At 34.6% G+C, this 22,936-nt stretch overlaps 2 protein-coding genes across 2 annotated transcripts in view; both read right to left on the bottom strand.

Annotated features, from left to right (window-relative positions):
- Nucleotides 1–22,936, bottom strand: part of INVS (inversin) — a 161,632-nt gene that overhangs the window by 113,337 nt on the left and 25,359 nt on the right. The window contains exon 3 of the mRNA XM_012638269.1: nucleotides 20,374–20,540. Within this exon, the coding sequence (XP_012493723.1) occupies nucleotides 20,374–20,540 (167 nt within the window). The remainder of the gene's footprint in view (nucleotides 1–20,373; nucleotides 20,541–22,936) is intronic.
- LOC105805363 (small ubiquitin-related modifier 2-like) lies at nucleotides 10–5,382 on the bottom strand. Its single transcript, XM_012638255.1, is given in 2 exon segments — nucleotides 10–449; nucleotides 5,375–5,382. Coding segments are annotated over 2 exon segments (393 nt in total). The 3' UTR covers nucleotides 10–64.

Here is a 22,936-nt window from a genome sequence, read left to right as displayed (position 1 = left end):
TAATTGAGAATGTAATCTTGGTCTGTAACAACAGAGTTCTGGAGTATAGTAGCAGGTTCCCTTTTTAGTAGACACCTCCTGTCTGCTGTTGGAACACATCAATTGTATCTTCGTCCTCCATTTCCAACTGTGCAGGTGTGTCTGTTTCATTGATTGGCTGCCCATCAAATCGGAATCTCATCTGCCTCATTGACAAACCCTGTCATTCACAATAGGCTTTCATTAGTTTACTAAGTGGTGTATGCCTCTTAATCTTAAACTGCACCACAGAGCCATCCTGTCCCGCCACCTTCAAATTAATGTGATTGTTGTTCTCAGTCTTGACTCCTTCCTTAGGCTTTTAGTCGGCCACGGTGAGCGCCGGAGTCTCCTTAGCTGCCGCTTCACAAAAGAGGTACCAGGTCCGCACCGAACGAGCACACAAGCACCACCAGGAGCAGCAGAAGCAACTGTGTTTATTTTTAAAATTTTTATTTATAAAAATGGGATTCTACTATACATATTCTTCTACAACTTCAATCTTATCCAACTATTAATAACTTACAAATACAGCATTTGACTATATATCCTGTCTCTCAGGCAGGTGGTGGAGGAAGAGGTATAAACAAATTCAGCACAATTTTTATTAAGTTGTCATTTTTGTAAGGGGATGTGTGAAGCAACTCTGAAACAATTCTGAAACTATTTGAGTTAAATCATAAGACTGAATAAATGAGCAAATGTGTTGATGATGTTGGGAGACAGAATTTTCATTGTGGAAGAGGGTTTTACAAATATGGAGTAGAGGAAGGCAAGAAAAGAACCTGTGGGGATGAATTGAAATTGGGGAAATCAATGTGAACTCATGATTTCTAAAATATATGCATGCATGTGTAAGACAAACACACATAAAAGCAGGGAGAAGAGTAAAATAAACCCCCAAGGTATAAGTTAACATGCTCCAATATTCTGTGTATTTCCTGTAAACTGGCAGTTAGAGCTAGAGGCTTGATCAGACTATGGTTTGCCTTTTTTTGGTCAAGAATATGTTATACAGGTGGTGCTTTGTATTTCATATTGGATATCAGGAGCACATAATGTCTACTCCCTTTGCTTATTGTGATGTTAAGAATCACCAGTGGGTTCAGATGTTGTCATTTTGATCCACCCATTATGAAGTTCCCCATCAGTCTTTCTTCCTAATTGTTTTAGTGTTTATTGATGATCATTGTCCAGATTCAGTATTTCATTAGGGGTTGCAAAATAGTGAGATTCTACTTCCATTATGTCTCCTACATTTATTTGCTGGAATTCATCCAAAAAGAACTTTACTTTATTAATTACTGGTTATCCTGAAATACAGTTTGTACAAAAAAGACAGGATAAATGCTTGATATTTGCCTTTTAGTTACCCGTTTTTAGAATAATGAGTTGGTCCTAGCAACCTCCTAAAGTGCCTACTAGAGTTCTGTTTCCTTTTAGTGATATTGAGAGACACATTCTAGGTAATAAAGGTGATCACTGGTAGTAGGTTAGTCACTGTTTCTGTACTTTTTCAATGCACAGAGCTACGAAATTCAGAAATACGGATTTTTAGTAGAAAAATACAATACATCACCAGTTTATATTCATATATCTTTGTATATCTCTTATAGTAAAAATCTTGGTTACTAATGAAATTAACATACATACCCACATCTTTATGGTATATTAACCTAATGATCCATTTCTGTTGCTGTGTCAAAATAACAATAACAGTACTATTACTAATAGTATGTTTACTGAATACGGCTTAGGATTTCTTTGTAGCTCTCTTTGACCTTAGGATGTATACTAATAGAGTTGCAGAGTCAAATTACTATGTTTTAACATCACTTGAATAATTCTCTGTGTAGTTAAGCAACCAACCTGATACACAGTTGTTTCTTTGTTTCATCTAGTTATCAGTCTTTAAGGATTGCTAGTAAACATTTAATTTATTTTTACAATTTACAATTTATTTTTACAATTATGGAAATAATTTACAGGGTTCCAAAATCAAAACTATAGAACAAGATATAAACAGAGAACTCTAGCTTCTATCCCCATCCCCTCCATACCATCTCCTTCTCTTTCCTTAAGTAGAGTCTTTATTCATTTTTCATTTATTCTTCCTCCTTTTGAAAATATAAGAAAATATGTATTCTCCTTCCCTTTCCTGGAAAAAAGGTTGCATACATAATCTTTAGCACCTTACTTTTTCTCCTTAACAATAATCCTGGAAGCCACTCCATAGCTGTATATAGAATATCATACACAATATTCTGTACTTGCTTTTTTCATTCCAGTAAATCATTTTATAACATTACATAAAAATATTTCTTGTCACTTTTTACAGATACATAGCATTCCATTGTGTGGATATACACTTGTTTATTCAACCAGTCCTCTAAAAGTGCATTTGCTTTCAGGTTTTCTCTATTACAAATAATACTGCAATTAAACAGGCTGGTGGATACCTCATTTCTTATTCTTACCACATATGGTACAGGATAGAGTCCCAGAAATGGAAATGTTGGGTCAAAGGTAAACACATGTTCTGGTTAATTTTGCAGATATTGTTATGTTTCCCTCCATAAGGGTTATTTGAATGCTATGATATGAATGTCCCCTCCAAAACTCATGTTGAAATTTAATTGCCATTATGAAAGTATTAAGAGGTGAGACTGTCAAGAGATGATTAGGCCATGAGGGCTCTGCTCTCATGAATGGATTAATGCTGTTATCATGGGAGTGAGTTTCTGATAAAAGCGAATTCAGCCCCTTCTTGCCCTCGCTTGCTCTCACCCTCTCTTCCCTTCCCACCTTCCACCATGGGATGATGCAACAAGAAGACCCTCACCAGATGCTGGCACCTTGATAGTGGACTTCCTAGTCTCCAGAGTTGCAAGAAATAGATTTTCTTCCCTATAAATTACCCAGTCTGTGGTATTGTCATAGCAACACAAATCAGACTAAGACAACCATTTTCATTTCCTTCAGCAATGGGTGAATGCTCGTTTCCCTACAGTTTGCCATCAGAACAAGTTGTCAAACTTTTGGAGTTTTATCAATCTGAGATGAAACATGTTATCTCATTGGAATTTTAATTTGTATTTCTCTTATAAATAATATTGAGCATATGTTCATATTTAAGGGTCATTTGCATTTCCTTTTCTGTGAACTATCTAGTCACATATCTTACTCAATTTTTATAAGGTCATTGGTCTTTTTCTTCTCTATCTTATATAGGGGCGGTAGCCCTTTGCTAATGATATAACTTGCAAATATTGTTTCCAGTTTGTCTTTTTTTGTTACTTTGCTTATCACATTTTCTGGAATAAAAAAGTGAAACACAGGTGACAACACATACACAGACCAATAGTTTACAATCTGCACAACACTGAAATGACTGGTTACATACATAGTTAGAAGTTCACAGTCATTATTTCAAAGTGTGATCTGATATTTCAGCTCATTCCTAAGAAATGGTTTACAAAGAGATGAATGACAAAGAGATAGAAAAGATTTGAATAAAAAATTTAAAAGGATGCAAACCATGTCTTATGAAATCTATAATAGTTTGAGATAAACTCTGAGTATACTCATAATAAATATCCTGAAAATGATTACTTTTATTGGTGAAATGTTAACTTTATGATTCCAAATTCTGAAAGACTTTGAATATTTATACACAGGCTGAATTTAAAATACTTTGAGAAATACAGTGCAATACCTGATACATATTAAGTACTGAAAATTTATTTGTTGATGAAATGAATGAATGAATGAATGACCCATTAAAATTGGAATGGCAAACAAGTGGATTCTGATAGATTATATAAAATGTTTCAAGAGGCCTGGTTAACACTGATGACATAGTTTAAGCAAGGATAATGGAAGAATAAAACAACCTTTTAAATTAGTGAAGTTGATTTTAGTACTAGTGTTTCAATGATTTCACTTTTCTATAAGCAGGATCTGTTTTGATATCAAAGACTAGGATGAGAATGCTGGTGACTCATAAGTGGGTGAGATGACAACTATACTGAATGCCAGACTCAAGAATCAAGAGCACTTTGATAGGTTACATGATGAACACCATTCAATTCACCAAACATTGATTGTTAAGTACTACTAGACACTGGAAATAAAAAAGATGACTAAGACACTCTTCCATATTAAGATGCTCAGCATCTGTGGAGAAATCAAATGTGTAAACAAATAAATATCTTTCAGCGTAACAGGTGATGTAACAGTGGTTGAGTACACAAGGTACTGGAGGAACAAAAGAGGGAATGGTCAACTCTACCTAAGTAAGTCTAGGAAAGATCAAACATGGATACAATAAAACGTTGCATTTGGGTCCAAATACCACAACAATACCAATATAGGATGTAGTTTAAGCAGTAGTTAAGTATAAAGCAGACTCGGAGATCTTATTGGAAAAAATCTTCAGCATGAGTCAACTGTATTTGGTTGCCAAAACATCAATACTGACAGTCATGTTATGCTCTGGGTTCATCAGACTGACGTTGTATTCTGTTGTAACTACCTTATTTTTAAAGGGATTTAGATAAATGCATGCATATCTGGTGAAAAATATCAGGATAGGAAGCAGACTTGAAAACATATGAGCAACGGATGAAGGAATAGATAGTACTAAAACTGGAGAAATTTTTTTCATTTGGCCAGAACAATAGATAGTACTAAAACTGGAGAAATTTTTTTCATTTGGCCAGAACAATTCTTTTTTTTTTTCCCGAGTCAGGGTCTTGCTCTCTTACCCAGGGTCAGGGTCTTGCTCTCTTACCCAGGCTGGAGGGTAGTGGCATCACCAGAGCTCACTATAGCCTCAAACTCCTGGCCTCAAGTGATCCTCCCACCTCAGCCTCCCAAAGTGCTGAAATTACAAGTGTGAGCCATAGAGCCCAGACAGAATGATTCTTTTGTTAATACATGTGCCAGATCATGTCACTCCTTTCCTCAAACCCTTCTGATGACTCCTCATCTCATTCAGAGTGAAAAAGTATTCTTAATAATGACCTCTAAGGCCCTACAGGATCTGGCCACCATTCATTCTCTTTTCTCATCCCCTATAGCTCTTGCTCATTCATTATAAGTCTAATTTATACTAACCTTCTTGTTATTTTGCAAACATTCCAGGTGTTCTCCCATATTAAGGCCTTTATTCTGACTGTTCTTTCAGTCAGGAATGAATGCTCTTCCCTCAGATATTCACATGGCTAACTCCTCACCTCCTTCAAACCTTGCTTCAAGTGTCACCATCTCAATGAAGGGTATTTTGATTGTCTTATTTAAAATTACCACCTGTCCTCCCTGGCAACCCCTCCTTGGCTCTCTTGATCCACCTTACTTTGGCATTTTGATTATAATTCTGTTATCATATTTGTAAATGATCATTTGGGCCTAGTAAAAGCTTAATAGCTAAAGGAGGTACTAAGAGCCCTATGATTGGTCACAGGGAAAATGCTGTGCACAGGGGCCAACAATATTCACACTATAGGAATTATAAGCCTCCTGATTCCCCCTCACCCTTTTTTGAACAGTAAAATATGAGCAGGAAAACAAGAAGGAGAAGAAAGTATATGAAAAAATATGGTCCTATGACATAAGAAGGTAATTAGAAAACTAATGCTCAAATTTCCTTTGGAATTAATATTATATACAAAATTAATTTTTAAAAGGTTAAATGAAAGTAAACAGATCCGAAGTTCCTTTTTATCAGCTGCAAAAATATTCGCTGGCCCTGTGCCCAGGGTTTAAAAGACATCAGCATGAGTCTAATGAAAAACAAGCTGTAGGTCTCAGGAAAATTCAATATATACTTTTTTTTTCCTTTTGGTTTTTGATTGGTTTCCATGGGAATCTAGGCTTGTGGGATCTCTGAATCTATTCATGGAAAGCAGATGCTTGTATTTTCATGACTTGGTAAAAGTGGGGCTCAGTAATAGATAAAGATGATTAGAAAATAAATATGATTGTAAGAACCATGATCACATTTAAAACAAAATTCTACAAGCCACATGGTTTTTAAAATACAATCTTCAAGTCTGCTCTACTATATTTGAGAGGTATGACAACATAAAAAAAACTTGGATTTAAAGAAAGAAGCTTTGGGTTCAAATCCTGAACTTGGCCGATAAGAAAGAAACCCTTAGGTACCTCTTTGGAGGTTTGTCAGGGAAGATGGATTTGGGAATTACTCTCGGCCAGAAGAACTAGAAGTCTAAAAAAGTGAGCTTCAGGAAAGTATGTAAGTTCTCTTTCAGTGGAGCAGTACCAAGAGCACTGAGATGAGAATCAGAAAATGAGAATAATCCCTGACTCTGCAAGTGACAAAGTGACCTTAGAGAACTTGATCAAACTGTACCTCAGTTTATTTATATAGAAAACAGATAATATACAACTATTCTAACGCTGTGAAGCTAAATCAAGTTATTTTAATACTAGAACTATGTTATAAAAATTCAAAGTAGAGACTTTAATCAAGATGTATTGATACGTTGTTCCTTGTGATCATAAATTTTATCCATGCAAGTAGAAGTACATCAACAATAAAGTGTAATAGACCGGTTTTGATTTCAATTCTTGGAAAAGCAGACCATTCTGGTTTTGATCGGAACACTAATTTGAATGTAACATCCTAGAAATTTGAAAGCAGCTTCTAAACTGGGAAATGAGAGGACAGGTTTAGAGACAGTTTCTAAATACGTGGAAGAGGACAAATGATGCTGGTTTGGAAACCCCACAAGTTGGAATGTAAGAAAGCAAAGACTCTTTAGAATAGGACTTTCTCGCTGCCTGGAAAAAGCAGCCTAGGTAGGATTGAAGTCAAATGGGAAAACTGCAAGAGTTGTCTAACATTGCCCATCTCAAGCCAGAGATTTCTTGAGAGATCATTAACATTCCAGAAAACAAGGGTTTCTTTCATATGCTAAGACTCTCTTACATTTCTAAGTAATTGTGGGCATCACAAATGTCTTTTGATGCCTTCTTTTAGAAGCACAACAATAGCCAAAACCTCATGAAATATCACTAAATGCTTACTCTTTGCATACCCATTGGCTATACAGTTTGTGGTAGAGTGGACATTTATTAAATTGTTTTAAAATGGACAAATAAACAGATACAGCCACAGAGAATCCTAGTAGTTCCCACTGAAAGTGTTTAATTTACTAAAGCAAAAGGTGTGAGTAATGGAACAAAGCAAAATTGTTTTGCTACAATGAACATGTCTTACCTATATAACAAAAAGTTCAAGAAGAAAATGACAATATTTAATATATGGCAGTCTATTACGATTATATTAAGATTGTGGGAGCCCAAGAAACTCTATAGACATTTTTTATTTGTTTGTTTTTTTAGAGACAGGGTCTCACTGTGTCGCCCAGGCTGGAATGCACTGGCACAATCATAGGTCACTGCAGCCTCAACTCCTGGTCTTAAGCAATCCTCCTGACTCAGCTTCCTGAGTGGCTAGGACTATAGGCATGTGCCACCAAGCCTAGCTAATTTTTTAAAAGATTTTTTGTTGAGACAGGGTCTTGCTATGTTGCCCAGGTTTGTCTCAAACTCCCGGCCTCAGCGATCCTCCTGCCTCAGCCTCCCATAGTGCTGGGATTACAAGCATGAGCAATAGTGCCTCGTCCCTATGACACTTTAACAATATCAACTCATGTACATAACAGAGTCAAATCCCAGAGCTAAGATGTTTTCATGTATATGTTACACCATGTAAGTCACCAAGATAACAAATGACTTTTCTTGACATGGATCGGATGGATATCTGTTGGTTTTATAGAAAGGCTGAAGATTGAGAATGTATAAAAAATGGAGGCTATTTATAATATATATTCTCCATCTAAATATTTTTGAAGCTTTAAAGAACAGCTGTAATTGAAATCTTTCCATTTTAATGTGCTAAACATAAAATCTTATTCTTGTAACCCCTGTTCTCCTGTGCTAATATTTTACTTATGCTTCAGCTGTTTAAATGTTGCTGCAGTTTAATTACTTGTCTTTGCGCTAGAGTAATTTGTCTGCTATTTGTTGCCTATGGCGTTACATCTTTTGTAAACTTACACTTACCTTATATCTATCTTTTTCCCTTGGAATTTTCTGCCATTTCCCAGTTTTGCTTGAACATGCCTATTTCTTTTAACCTTTTGCTGCCCTAATTTTTAAAATAATTCATTTTTACTTAAAAATTTTTGCATAAAATAAATTCATATGGTTCAAAAATAAAAATAATATAAAAAGGTACAGAGTAAAAGTTTTCTCCCACCTCTGTTCCTATCTGACTCTTTCCATCCTCTACCCTCACCCTGGGTAAATACTTCTATTAGTTTCCTATGTCTTTGGAAAGTTTTTATAATCATAACCTTTTTTGGTGTTCTGTTTTTAAAGTCTTTTTTCTTTTTCTCTGCAACTTGCAGTCTTAATTTTACATATAGTCTTATTTTTTAACGCATCTGTTATTCACTTAACAATACCTCTTGGAGATATTTTCATTTTAACAGCTAGACAGAGGTGTCATTCTTTTTACAGTTCCACAGTTTTCTATTGTATAAATGTACTATATTTTTTAAAACTAGATTCTTTTTGATGGGCATCCGGGTTGCTTCGAAACTTGTTTTTGTAAATATTCCTGCCATAAATAATCTTCTACATACATCATTTCTTACTTGTGCAGGTTTATCTTTAGGATAAATTACCAGAAATGGGATTGCTAGGTCAAAGGGCATATGCCTTTGCAATTTAGATAGCTATCCCAGCAGCAAGGTATGAAAGTACTTACTTATCCATAGCTTCGCCAACACAAGGAGGTGACAGGTGGAAAAAAGTATCTTAGTATAGTTTTAATTTATATTTCTTTTATAAGCAGATTTGAACATATTTTCATATGCTTGAGGGTCATTTGAATTTCTTTTAATGAGAATTGTTTGCTGATTTTTCTCTCAGTTGCTTATCTTTCTTGTCAATTCCAAGGAACAATTTATACCGGCCCTTTGTTGTAAGTTAAAATATATTTTCCAGGTTGTCTTTGACTTTATGTTTGTGGTTCAAGAAAGTCACTTTACAGAGGAGACAACTAAGCATATAGAGGTTGTATTTTGCTTACAGTTAATACAACTAGTTAGTGGGAGAGCTAGGACTAGAATTCAGAGTTAACAAGTGATTAGAAAGAAGAGATAAAGGAGAAAGAAGTGAAAGATAACTCATTCAATATATTAACTTAACAAAGCCATTCAACCAATATATATGTAGCACCTACTATGTGCTATGCAGGTTTCAAACCTGAGTGATTAAGAGAATATAATACCATAAATTGATAAAGGACAATCAGATGGAGTAACTGAAAACAGGTACTCAAACAAGTACATGTGCATGCATGTTCACAGCCATTAATATTCACAACAACCAAAAGGTGGAAACAACCCAAATGTCCATGGATGAACAGATAAACAAATCGTGCTATATACATACAATAGCAAATATTATTCATCCGTAAAAAGAAATGAAGTACTGATACACATGACAACCTGGATGAACCCAAAAACATTATGCTAAGTGAAAGAAGCCAGACACGAGGTTATATATGATTCCATTCACATGAAATATCTATAATAGATAAATCTATGATTTATTATAGATAAATCCATGATTCCATTTACATGAAATATCTATAATAGATAAATCCATAGACACCAAATGCATCTTGGTGGCTGCCAGGGCTGGGGAAAGAGGGCAATGGGGAGAAACTATTTAATGGGTAAGAGGCTTTACTTTAGAGTGATGGAAATGCTTTGGAACTAGATAGAGGTAATGGTTGCACAACATTATGAATGTACCAAATTTCCCTGAACTGTTCCCTTTAAAATGGTTTATTTTATAGGAATTTCACCTCAATAATTATTTTTAGAAATCAGATGAAGGTACCTGCTGCAGGCAAAAAGGAAAGGTCTTGTTTCAGATATGTTGAAATTGAGATTTTGGGAAGAAATCCAGATAGAGATTTTTAGAAGATAGCTGGAAATATAAGTCTGGAATTAGGGGAAAAGGTTAGGAGTAGAGACAAAGATTTGACAGAAAATAGCTGAAAGTTATGGAAGTCTATGAGAATTGAGAAAGGTAGAATATAAAGAGATTTTTATCTTTGGCAGAACTTCTGGGAATTAAAGAAGAGGAGTCAATAAAGAAAACAAATGAACTATCAGAGAAGTAGGAGAAAAATAAATTACTGCAGTATCATTGGAGTTAAGAGAAAATTCTAAAAGAACAAGCAGTCAATATATCAATGAAGCAGAAGAGAAAGAAAGTGTAAGAACTGAGAAAAGAGTAAGGCCAGGTAAATTAGGTCACATTGTGCTTCATTAAAAATAACAACAACAAACCCCAGACAAATGAGTCATGTTCCGTACCCTATAAATATAAAACAAAGTACAAAATATATTTGTAAAAGATGTTTCTCCCTACATATTTTTGTTTGTCTTGATTTCATTAAATAAGGTTTAGACAAGGAAAAATATCAGTAAAAAATAATTTGAAAACAAAAGCCAAAATCACAAGCCAAGCTCAATGGCTCGTGCCTGTAATCCCAGCTACTCCAGAGGCTGAGACAGGAGGATCACTTGAGTCCAGGAGTTTGAGGCTACAGTGAGTTTATGATTGTGCCACTGTACTTCAGCCTGGACGACAGAGCAAGACCCTGTCTCTAAAAAACAACAAAAGCTAAAATCAATAAAACTCCAGGGTTAGAGCCTCTTTATCAAACGTATCTCATTAGGATCTAAGCATATATGTATCTTTTTTGATTTAAAAAAAGATAGATTTGTTTAGGCAAATAACAGATCCAGAGAGGGTAAGAGCTGGGTATAGAAATACTAATGGCTAAAGTGTATGATAATGGTTCTTCAACTCAAATCTAATATTTTAAATAATAATAAAAAAATAAGAAGTTATTCTGAAGGTTCAATGTATAAGGAGTTGTATATATTAAAAAAAGAAAGTTAAAGTCACTAGATGGGCCAAACCTACTTGTTATTCCCAATTAAAGTTACTTATAAATAAAGTACTTTATCCATATATATTATCAGGATGGCTCTCAGTCTTTTAAAGTTTAACTGTTTTTTGAAGTTAAAAAACAGCAAAAAACCCCACAGAACCCCTCCAAACCTTAACATTAACATGTTTAATTTTAGTATTTGTTGGTTGATTGAATAAATATAAGAATTAAATTCAATTACAATTTTTGTTGTTGTTGGTGTTGTTTTTTGAGACAGAGTCTTACTCTGTTGCCCAGGCTACAGTGCCCTGGCATCAGTCTAGCTCACAGCAACTTCAAACTCCTGGGCTCAAGTGAGCCTCCTGCCTCAGCCTCCTGAGTAGCTGGGACTATAAGCATGTGCCGCCATACCCAGCTAATTTTTTTCTATTTTTAGTAGAGACAGGGTCTTACTCTTGCTCAGGCTGGTCTCCAAGTCTTGAGCTTAAGTGATCCTTCCACCTCAGCCTCTCAGAATGCTAGGATTATAGGCATGAGCCACCGTGCCTGGCCTTCAATTACAATTTTAAATGAAATACTATTTTAACGATCACATCAACTTCTAGATACAACTGGAAAAAGTACCTATAACTGCAAGACATTATTTATATAGTTTTCAGATGTTTCACATCCACATATATATGTAGGCACTATGCATAACTTATCTGCCTTCCAGGGTCTCTGGCACACATATTAACCAGTATTTCAATGTTTTTTAATATTTTACAATCCTATGAAGTAGATAGGTTAGTAATATTATCCCCATTCTACAGAAGCTTAGAGAGTTAAACTACCTGTTTAAAGTCAAAAGCTAGTGAATGATGTTTAGTGGTACCAGATGTCCTTGAATTATGACTAGAATATAGATAACTTCGGATACAATTTCTTTTTGATTATGCCATATTGACTCTGCAGAACACTAAAAATTAATAGGTCCTTGTCATCCAGTGAAAAACAAGTTATCATTAAACACCAGCTTTCTCACTTCCTCTGTTCCTGTAGCTCAAGTTTGAGGGTTTAATGGAGCTAAGGGTGTTGGGGTCTGGGAGATGTGAGAGGGGCAGCAATGGTCGCCTGTATCACTGAGGTTTTTGTCATCTTTCTTGGCAGAGACTAAGATTTGACAAGAATGCACTTTCCTATCCAATTTCCCCTGCTTGAAGACCAAAACATCTCTGTCTATTGTTTTTTGAAAATAAAACTTAGAGCTTCTTGTTTTCTCATCTGTAAAATGAGAATAATTTCCAAGGGCCCTTCCAGTTTTCATATTTTATAATTGTAATGATATTCAGATACATTCTAAATTCATGTCATACTCATTTATTGAATAAACATTCCTACTGTCTACGCCTAAACTTTCCAACTGTCCTTTATGTTCCCACTTCCCAGGGATCCCTGGGAAGGGATCATTCTTTCTCCTAAATTTTTGGTGTCTCCTTTTCTCAACATTTAAGCATGTTAAAATATCTCTCATTTAACTGTTAGATTGCAAGACACTTAAAAGATTCACCAAACAAATGCAATGTGTAGACCTTGTTTAGGTCTGGATTCAAATAAATCAACTGTAAATAAAAAAAGGTTAAGACATACTCAGGAAAATTTGAACACTGATTAGATATTTAATAATATTATGGAATTATTGTTAATTTCTTTTTGGTAAACGGTACTGTGGGGATGTAAAAATATATACACTGAATACATACTGAAATATTTAGGGATGAAATGATAGGACATAAAATAGTCCAGTTGGAATGTATAGATGAAACAAGTTTATGGATTAATAATTATTGAAGCTGAGTGATGGTTATACTAGGTAAGGTTCACGGTATTATTATTTATTAAAATTTTCCCCACTCACAATCTCTCCACTTAGAACTTTTCCTGATCAATACTCCATGATTCTGTTACTCATTCTCATCTTAAAAGGGTAATATATATTTACTGTCTCCATATCCTTGCTTTCTGGTTACTCAACAGTGGTATCTACATAGCTTCTGTGTCCACTAATACCATTGCTCTTGCTAAGGTCATTTTGTAATTGAAAACTCCAATGGAAGCTTTTCAATTCTTATCATATTTATATTCATTCATTCAACAAATTTTTACTGAGTCATTTAGTGTAAAAACTATTCAAATGTTAGCATAATTAAAAAGATGAAACAGAAATAGTTCCTCTTTCACTTAACACTTATCCCTTTGGCTCCATAACACCACTCTATCTAGTTCTTCTATTTTTTATTGTCTCCATTGTAAGTTTATATTCCTTAAATAAATCTTAAATGTTGGTGTTTCCTGTTTCTGATCCACTTTCCATCTATATACCACACATGGAAACTTCACCTATTCCTATGGCTTCTATATGTGCTGATAACTCCAGCCCAAACCTCACTTTGGAGATCCAAACTAGTATATCAAAACTCATGCTAGTCATTACCAACAAGATGTCTCAAAGGGGCCTAAAATTCAGTTTGTTCCCAACTGAACTCAATAACTTCCTCTCAAAATTGTTGCCTGACTAGTATATCCTACCTCTGTGAGTAATGTGATCAAAAGCTAGAAATGTTAGTCAAAAGAGTCATTAGTCTAAGAGGTTAGATACCTAGAGGGTATGAAGCCAATGACAATGAAAATGGGGAAAACAGACAAAAGCAAATGTTACAAACAGAATAGAGCAGTGATTCTCAAAGGGTTTTGCCTGCATCATCATCATCATATGTGAACTTGTTAGATAAGCAAATTCTCTGGCCCCACACTAGCCCTACTAAATTAAAAATGCTGCTGGTGCAGCCCAGAAATTTATGTTTTAACAAGTCCTTCAGGTGATTCTGATACATGCTCAAGTTTGAGAACCCCTGGATTAGAGCACAGACATAGACTTTCATACAGCTCCTGAGGCGAAGGTTGGGGAAATGTGACCTGAGAGCTTCAGATGGCCAAGAACCATTCTTGACTCCATCCTCCATTATCCTCCCTTCAAATAATGATTACCAAGTTCTGGACATTTTATCATTTTTTATAATAATTTTTTATTGAGCTATAATGTATATGCAGTAAAGTGCATAAATCTTAAGTATACAGACTGATAAATTTTTATGTAACCAACACACAGATCAAAATATAGAACATTTTCAGTACTCCCAAAAGCTTCCTACATCTCTTCTCAGTCATTACTCATCCCTTAGGTAACACGATTGAATCACCATAGACTAGTTTTGCCTGTTCTTGAAATTCATATAAATAGCATATAGATTTTTAAAAAGTGTCTGACTTCTTTCACTCAACATAATGTTTATGAAATTCACTCATGTGGTTGAATGTATCTGCAGTTCATTCTTTCTAATTGTGTAGCATTCCATTGTAGGAATACACCACAATTTATTTACCCATTTGCCTGTTGATGGGTATTTGGGTTGTTTGTGCTATTAAGAATGTTTGCTATTATAAATAAAGCCATCATGTACACTCTAATAGATATATAGATATATAAAGCATATATAAAGCATGTCTTTTGGTGGAGACAGGCATTTATTTCTCTTAGGTATTACCAGGGTTGGCGGCGTCAATTGAGGTGATGTGTGTGTATGAGTGTGTGTGTGTGTGTATGTTTAGCTTTAGCAGATACAGTCAGTTCTCCAGAGTGGGTGTTCCAATTTATATTCTCACCAAAAATGTTGGAGAGTTCCAGTTGTCCCATATCCTCACTATCAATTTGTATTGATTACCATACTTACTCATTTTAGACATCCAACTGATTGTGTAGTGGTATCTCACTGAAGTTTTAATTTGCATTTCTATAATTAGTAATGATATCATGTACCTTTTCATGTGTCTTTTGAGCATCTGGATATAATCTTTTGTGAATTAGGGCTATATGTTTCAACATGAATAAATCTCAAAAACATAATGTTAAGTCAAAAAAGCAAATTGAGTAATGACAAATGTAATATAATGCCATTTATTTAAAGATTTTATGCATGCAAAATAATATTATCTCTCTATATATGTGTATGTCTGTGTGTGTATATACATATAAATATATACATATTTATATATTAAAGTAAAGGTAGAAAAATATGCATAGGAATTGAAGCCACCAAAATCAAGACAGACTGAGGGGAAAGGGAAAAAGGGAAATGGGATTTTGGAAGATAAATAGATTTCAAGTGCATCTATAGTTTTTTTCATTTAAAAAATCTGAAGCAAAAATAAGAATATTCAGTTTTATCTTCTCTAGGTATTAACCAACTGAATGTTTTTTATATTCTCCCTTATCTCTAAGCTTAAAATAATTAAAAAATAAGATAAGGAACGTTTCAGGCACATGCAAAGAGAATAATGAATACAGTGATTTAGGAGAAAAGAATCGGAAGAAGTAGAGTTTTCCTCATTGAATGACAAATCAATCATATAGGATCCTAGAGTGCCTTTCTATCTCTGACATCTACTGATCCCTAAACAGTAATTTGATATTTCCACCCATATTGTAGTATGACTAATAGCAATAATATTGATAACATATTCCTTGAGAGTATACTTCGACAAACAAATGCTTTATATATATACGTGTGTATATATCTTGGGATTCATCATCATTCCTATATAGAAAATAGGGAGAAGTATTATCCCATTTCATAGATGACGAAATTAAGATACACAAGAGTGTTATTTGTCAAGAAATTAAGCTCACAGAAAGTCTTGTAAAATCCTTGCTTACAAAATTGTAAAGGGGGGAGTGGATAATGAAAAGAAATAAATATAACTATTAATTTAAACTTCAACAGTTTTGAAGTCTATACCCTTCATAATAAATTTATCTGATAATCACATCACTGATTCATCCATTCATGTATTCATTAAACAAATACTGTTTTAATGAAGTGGCAGGAGCTGTGCTAGGACTGTAACTATAAAATCAAGTAAGACATGGCCTCTGCCCTTGAATAGTTTTACTGGGGGTAAAACTAGAGATATAGATAAATAAAATCTCCAATAAACTGTGGTAATGAGTTATGGTAGAGGTATATATGTACTGAGGAGGAATATAGTAACAGAGAGTTGAAGGGGACTGAGGAGTGGATTGTTTGGTGTGTTCGTGTGTGCATGTGCAAAATAAGGAAACCTAATAGTGTTAGTTAGTATAAGTTTTCCTGAAAAGTTTCAGAGGTATTTTATCCTTCTCCGTTACTTTTTGTAAGCCATTAACATGGAAACAGCATATCTGGAAAACTGAAAATTAATATTCAGTTTTCATAGATTGAGAATTGTTTGTGGATTTAAAAAAAAATTCACAGTGTAGCCATAAAAAAAAATTCAGCACAGTATAGCCATAACCCAAAGGTTCTTTAATTTTTGTGTTTAAGATGATATAATTTTTCAAAGTGGATAGTCTTAATCTTCTTGAAGCCAAATGAATAACCTCCTGGAAGATTAAAAATGCATAATGATTACACTTAGAAATATTTCTAAAGCTTTTTTATCCTTACTAACAAATAAATGTATCCGTAGAAGTCAGAGAAATAGTAGCCTCCCTGGAGCAAAACATTTCTAACAATGAGATATCTTTTGTGAGGAGCCCAGAAAAGGTATGACTGATTGCTTTCTTGGATTAAACTGAGGATACTAAATGAAAAACAAATTAGGTGCAGATGTTCATTATATTGAGATTAATTTTATTCTCATGGGTATCATTTCTTCAGCTGCTTGGACAAACAACAATTTGTTTTCAGAGAAGTGAGTATGTGTCAAAATAACTAAGCCAAGCAGCACAGTTCAATAAGTTTTTCCACAAACTGGATAAATGTTTCTAATAAACAAAAGGTCTAGAATTTGTAATAATAACAACTTTCTATATAAGTAACATAAAATTCATTCAACCAAGACATGTCAGATACTGTGCTAGATTCGGAGGGATTCAAAAATAAATAAAACAAAATTCTTGCCTGGATCCAATCTAGTGGAAAAGAGACAAGTAAGCAATAATTATAATACAAAGCAACGGGGCTCTAGCAGAGATAGGAACAAAATGCTGAGGGAATATGAGTTTTTCCTGCTAATAAACCTAAGAAAAGATAACACAGGATAGTTCACTATCACACAAAAAAAACTTCAAAACATAACAAATAACATACAAGAGTGGTCGATCTTCTCAGGTCAATCATAACAATTACTATTTACATAGTATAGCTGTTGATATTTTATAAAACATTTATATATTGTAAGGCAAATGAGCCAGCTTTAATTATCATTTCATGTCCTCACCCATGATCTTTGTAAGCAACTTAATAGCAATAATCATCTCTTTCATCTTTGTATTCCAAGGTCTAACACAGTACCTTTTACATAATAGTTTTAATATGTTGAAGGAATGAATGCATGCACATATATTTAATACAGGAATGTTGATTATCACATAAATAACACACATCTACATTCACAGATACCAGAATTAAGTGGGATAGACAATACTTGAAAAGAATATTTAATATCTAATATATCAGAAAGGTTCACTAAACAAAGGGAAACGAAGTTTAATCAGGAAACATACTGATCTATAGCAGACATACGTGATTCATTTTTCATATTCTCTCTAGTTGTATAATCATGACCACATAGTAGAAATTTGGCAAATGCTTGCTGAATGAACATTTCTACCTCCACAATATATCTCCTGGATCCAACTCTTTCCCTTTATTGACCTGAATTATGTTAGCTTTCTATGTACCACCACTCTCTACCTCTTCCAAAGTAGCTTTGGTTGCCATATTAGTCCCCCTAAATACTTTGATCAGGTAACTTTTATTTTCAAATTTCCTAAATGGCTCCCTAGTATTCAGGATCTTCCATTTAAAAAAATGCACAGGGCACATGCAGTACAAAAGCCTGGCACTGGCACACAGCAGATACTAAATGGCTAAAACTTAATGAGCTATGTTGTGCTGCGAAAATTAGTTATCCACTTATTTTAAAATGAGAATGGATCCCTATACAAAAATCAGTTTGTTATATATTAAAAGACTTGAAGGTGAAAGAAAACATAGGATAATTTAAAAACAATCTCTGTTTAGCTCTTTCCTCTCCCAGCAGTTGTTTACTTCTGGGTTTCTTAAAGCTGAGCCCTATACAAGCATAGTTTAGGAATCTGCTACTGATTTGTGAGGAATTTGTACCCAGGTTTTTGGGTTCATTCTCTGCAATTCCCTCCTCTCTAGGATTTTGCCCTTCAGAGTCTAGCCATCCAGTATTTCCAAATTTTACCCTGGTTTCCTCAGCCTAGTAGCAACTGCTGCTTCCAGTTAGGGTTGTAATCTTTTTGCATTCCAATCTAGAAAATGCCTTCAAGGAAAAAGCCAAGATGAATCTGGTGCTCACATCACATGTTTCCCTTCTCTAAATGACTGCAGTCTCTTAGATCCTGCCGGTGTTATTGTTCTCAAAGTCTTCAACAGTGTAGTAGATGTTTATGGCAGGCGGGTTAGTCCAAAATAAGCTGTCATGGCCAGAACTGATGCCTGGCCATGAAAGTCTCTTATTGGTTTCTCATTTTTCAGATTCCTTCTTTTATATCTTTAAAGATTCCATCAGTGGTTATTTTATAGTGTGTCTCTAATGATGCCAAGATCTGATGCTTTTCATAGATTAAATCTGTTGTTTCTGCTGACTCTCATTCATGGTAGATTGCTTCCTTACGTGTTCGATGATCTTTCATTGTGAGATCATGTTTGGTTTATTTTAATATGTGGGAATCCTGGAAGTTTAAGGTGAAGATATTTTCTCTAAAGAGAATTTGTGTTGGTGTCTGCTCAGAGGCAGGATGTATTACAGACCTGGACATATCATTTCCAACTATTCTTTGAAAATTATTTCTAGATCATTCACCATCTTATTCCTTCTTGGTCTATACTATCTCTGATTTCTTAATAATGGTGCTTTGTATGAAGCATGAAACTAAACATAATACCCAGGTTTGATTGGACAGAGCAGAGTACTAAAGAATTGTTACCACACTTGTTCTAGAAATTCCACTAGTGCTAATATAGCCTAAAGACATGTTACTGCTTTTAGCAAGCATATAAAAACAAACAGCAATACAGAGGAAGGGGGGAAATGCATAATTATCAGATACTTGAAAGAACACGAAACTTGTTATTTATGAAATCAACTATGTAAATTCTGGCATTAAATCACAGTTCTGTTTATACTTTGACACGGTGAAAAAGCATAATTAAAAAATCAAAGTAGAAACAAAAAACAAAAGAACAATGCACTGCATCTTGTGAAGAGATTTACAGCTAACATGTATGGTTGTGCACTCTGCTTCTTTCAACCATTTTGGTCATATTATACCTCTGCAAAGATGTTATACTGTTGGATTATCAACTGAAATCCACATTTTTCCACATAATCTACTTGATGTTAAATTAGGTTCTCCAACCTACATTTTTGAAGCTGAGTTTTACACCTAAATCAATCATAATGAAAAATTTAAAGGATACCAAAGTCTTAATTTCGGGGCTATTCCCAATGTGAACTGTTTACTTTTTTATGATAACAAGTTAAATAGAGTTACCCCTCCTGAGTGAATAATTTTATCAGCTGACAAGCCTAAGTGAAAGGTTATAAATACCTGAGCATTAGTTAAAACTGAGATTGAAAATGGGGAGATTTTAAAAAAATTATTATAATGAAAAGCAAATTCAAGACAAGTAACTTTGGAAATAACCTGACAGACTTAATAGATAAGAGTGTATAACTAGCATATTCAGTAGTATATTTTAATGTCAGCCCCTTTTTATATATTCAACTAGTGAAAAGGTATTTTTCTAACCCTTCAATTAATCAGCTATATCTGGTTCACATTTTTTTAAAGGAAAATAACTCTAATAGTTTCTGCTGATTCTAACTCATTTTCATTGCTTTTTATTCCAAAAATATGGAAGTCTAAAATAACAAAAAGAAAAATGCCAGGCACTGGAAATATATTTTACAGACCAAAATTTTATGGAAGGAAAAATAGTTTTTAAGTGAATAAGTCTTCAAATAAATGTTGAAGCTTCCCATTTAATCTTTTTTTATGAGTCCGTGGAAAAATTGTCTTCCATGAAACTTAGGAACTGGGCTTCACAGCAGGAGGTGAGCAGCAGGAGGGCAAACACCCCATCGCTGGCATCGCAGCCTGAGCTCCACCTACCCCCTCAACCCTTGGAAAAATTTCTTCCATGAAACTGCTCCCTGGTGCCAAAAAGGTTGGGGACCGCTAATGTAACTAATAGCACACAAAATCCTACCTTTGAGGTAATTTTACTTCTCACCTTTTGAGCTGCAAGATGGAGAGCTGTTCTCTGGCTATGGTCAGTTTTATTAACATCTGCTCCTGCCTTCAGGAGAGCATCTGCACAATCCAATCTGTCAGCCAACACACAGTACATAAGTGGTGTTCTCCCAAATTGATCTTCTTTGTCTTTAAGAGCAGAGTTTCCTATAAGAAACAGATAGCGATATTTGATGTTGTTGTTACTAATGTAAGTAGAAACTACATTTACTAAATGTTTATTATCAAGCATTGTGCGAAATGCATTAAATATATTATCTCGTTTTTACTTACCCTATAAAGTAGATGTTATCATTTCATATATAGGAACCTGAGGTTCTGAGAAGTTAAGTGACCTGTCTACACTCATGCTGAAAGTAGGTGGAGCTAGAATGCAAACTGATTGATGACTTTAAAGGCCATAGTCATAATTATTATGTTATGCTGAGCTAACATTTAGGGATATGGACCTATTTATGTTCCTACCTCACTCCTTTCTTTTGTAACAAATACTTCAGTGCCAATTGTACACTAGGCATTATGGTATATTTTCATGAGTGATACAAAAGTGAATCATAGTTGGTTTCCCATTCTATGGTGGAGCAAATGCATAATATCCTGATCTTCCTGCTATTTACATCTAAAATCCCTGGGCAAAATAAATGAAAGGTGGAAAAGGGAAGGCAGACTAACTAGGGACTTTGGAACTTAAGGGACAACTTGGTAGTAAGTTCCCCGAAGGTTTTTTGTTTGTTTGTTTGTTTGCCTCCTATGTACAGTCAACCTGGGTGCTAAAGTAGCCCACAATCTGGAAACACCAAGGGGTACAGACACCAAATTCCCCAAGAGAAGCCTGCTCTCTCTAGTCAAAAGATTGGTAAGCAAGTAGCCCTGCAGAGTAAACTCTTTTGACAATACCTGCTCTCCTCAAAACACATATAACAAAGGAAACTGAGAATTGCACTATGGGTGGAATATTGCCCAGGTTCTAAATTGGCCTAGGTAGCAGAGAAATTGGGCAAACTGGAAGAGCCCTGTTAGAGCTCTGAAAACGAAGCTGACATTTGAACCACAGTCCACAAAATTGAAATAGAATGTTCATTCTAAACCTAAACAGATTGTCAATCTACTAAAACAGGGTATTTAAATAGGATCCAGAGGCTCAAAGCATAATACAGAAAGTGTCAAAGATATAATCCCAAATTACCACATAACCCAAGAGCCAGAAAAATATTAACTTAAACAAGAAAAGATAATCAACAGTCACCAACATTGTGATTACACAGATATTAAAATAATCTGATGGGAATTTTAAAGCAACTCTCATAAAAATTTTCCAACAACAATTTATGAACACCCTTGAAACAAATGGAAAAATACAATCTCAGCAAAGAGAGAATATAAAGATAAACCAAATAAAAACTTCAGAACAAATAAATATTTAATAAATAAGCAAATAACCAAATGAAATAACCAAAATAAAAACCTTGCTGAATAGGCTCAAGAGTAGAATGGAGATAACAGAGGAAAGAACCACTGAACTTGATGATAGACCAATAGAAATTATCCAATCTGAACAACAGAAAAGACAGAAACAAAAAGAATCAATAGAATCTCAGGGCCCTGTGGGACAGTAACAAAATATCTACCATTCATATCATCAGAATCCCAGAAAGAGAGCAAAGAGTGAAGGGCTGAAAACATAGTTGAAGGAACGCTGTCTGGAAATACCTCAAATTTGGTGAAAGACATAAACCTGCAGATTTAAGAAGCTGAGCAAAGCTCAAACAGAATAAACCCAAAGAAATCTATGCTGAATCAATCAAATCAAATTTCTGAAAACTAAAGGTAAAGGAAAAAACCATGAAAACAGCCAGAGAGAAACAACATATTGTCTACAGGGAAAGAATAATTTGAATGACAGTGCATTTCTCATCAGAAACTAAGGAGGCCAGAAGGTAGTGGCACAACATTTTTCAAGTGTTGCGGGGAGAAGGGGAAAGAACTATCAACACAGAATTCTGTATTCAGTAAAAATATCCTTTAGGCTATCTCAGAAGAAGGAAACCAACAGAATTTGAGGCCAGCAGATCAGCTCCAACAGCATTAGTAAAGAAAACTCTTCAAACAGAAAGATAATATTAATATCAAGTATTAGTGAGATATAGAGAAAACAAAAATCTGAAACATCAGGAATGAAGAAAGAGCAACTCAATGTAAATACCCAGGAATTATAATAGACTATTCTTACCTTCTTTAGTTTTTAAAATTATGTTTTGTTTTTTTTTTTATTTCAGCATATTATGGGGGTACAGATGTTTAGGTTACGTATGTTGCCCTTGCCCCCCCCTGTCAAGTCCAAGTTTCAAGTGTGTCCCTCCCTCGGATGGTGCGCGTTGCACTCTTTGTGTATGCATTATACCCGTCCCCTCCTCCCCCCCACCACTACTCGACATCCAATAGATACTATTCTTATATGTGCACTTATGTGTTGATCAGTTAATACCAATTTGATGGTGAGTACATGTGGTGCTTGTTTTTCCATTCTTGGGCTACTTCACTTA

Source organism: Propithecus coquereli, unplaced genomic scaffold (assembly GCF_000956105.1).
Source record: "Propithecus coquereli isolate 6110/MARCELLA unplaced genomic scaffold, Pcoq_1.0 Scaffold128, whole genome shotgun sequence".
Taxonomy (NCBI): domain Eukaryota; kingdom Metazoa; phylum Chordata; class Mammalia; order Primates; family Indriidae; genus Propithecus; species Propithecus coquereli.
The sequence above is the reverse complement of the archived record's forward strand: the minus strand, read 5'-3'. Positions and strand labels throughout refer to the sequence as shown.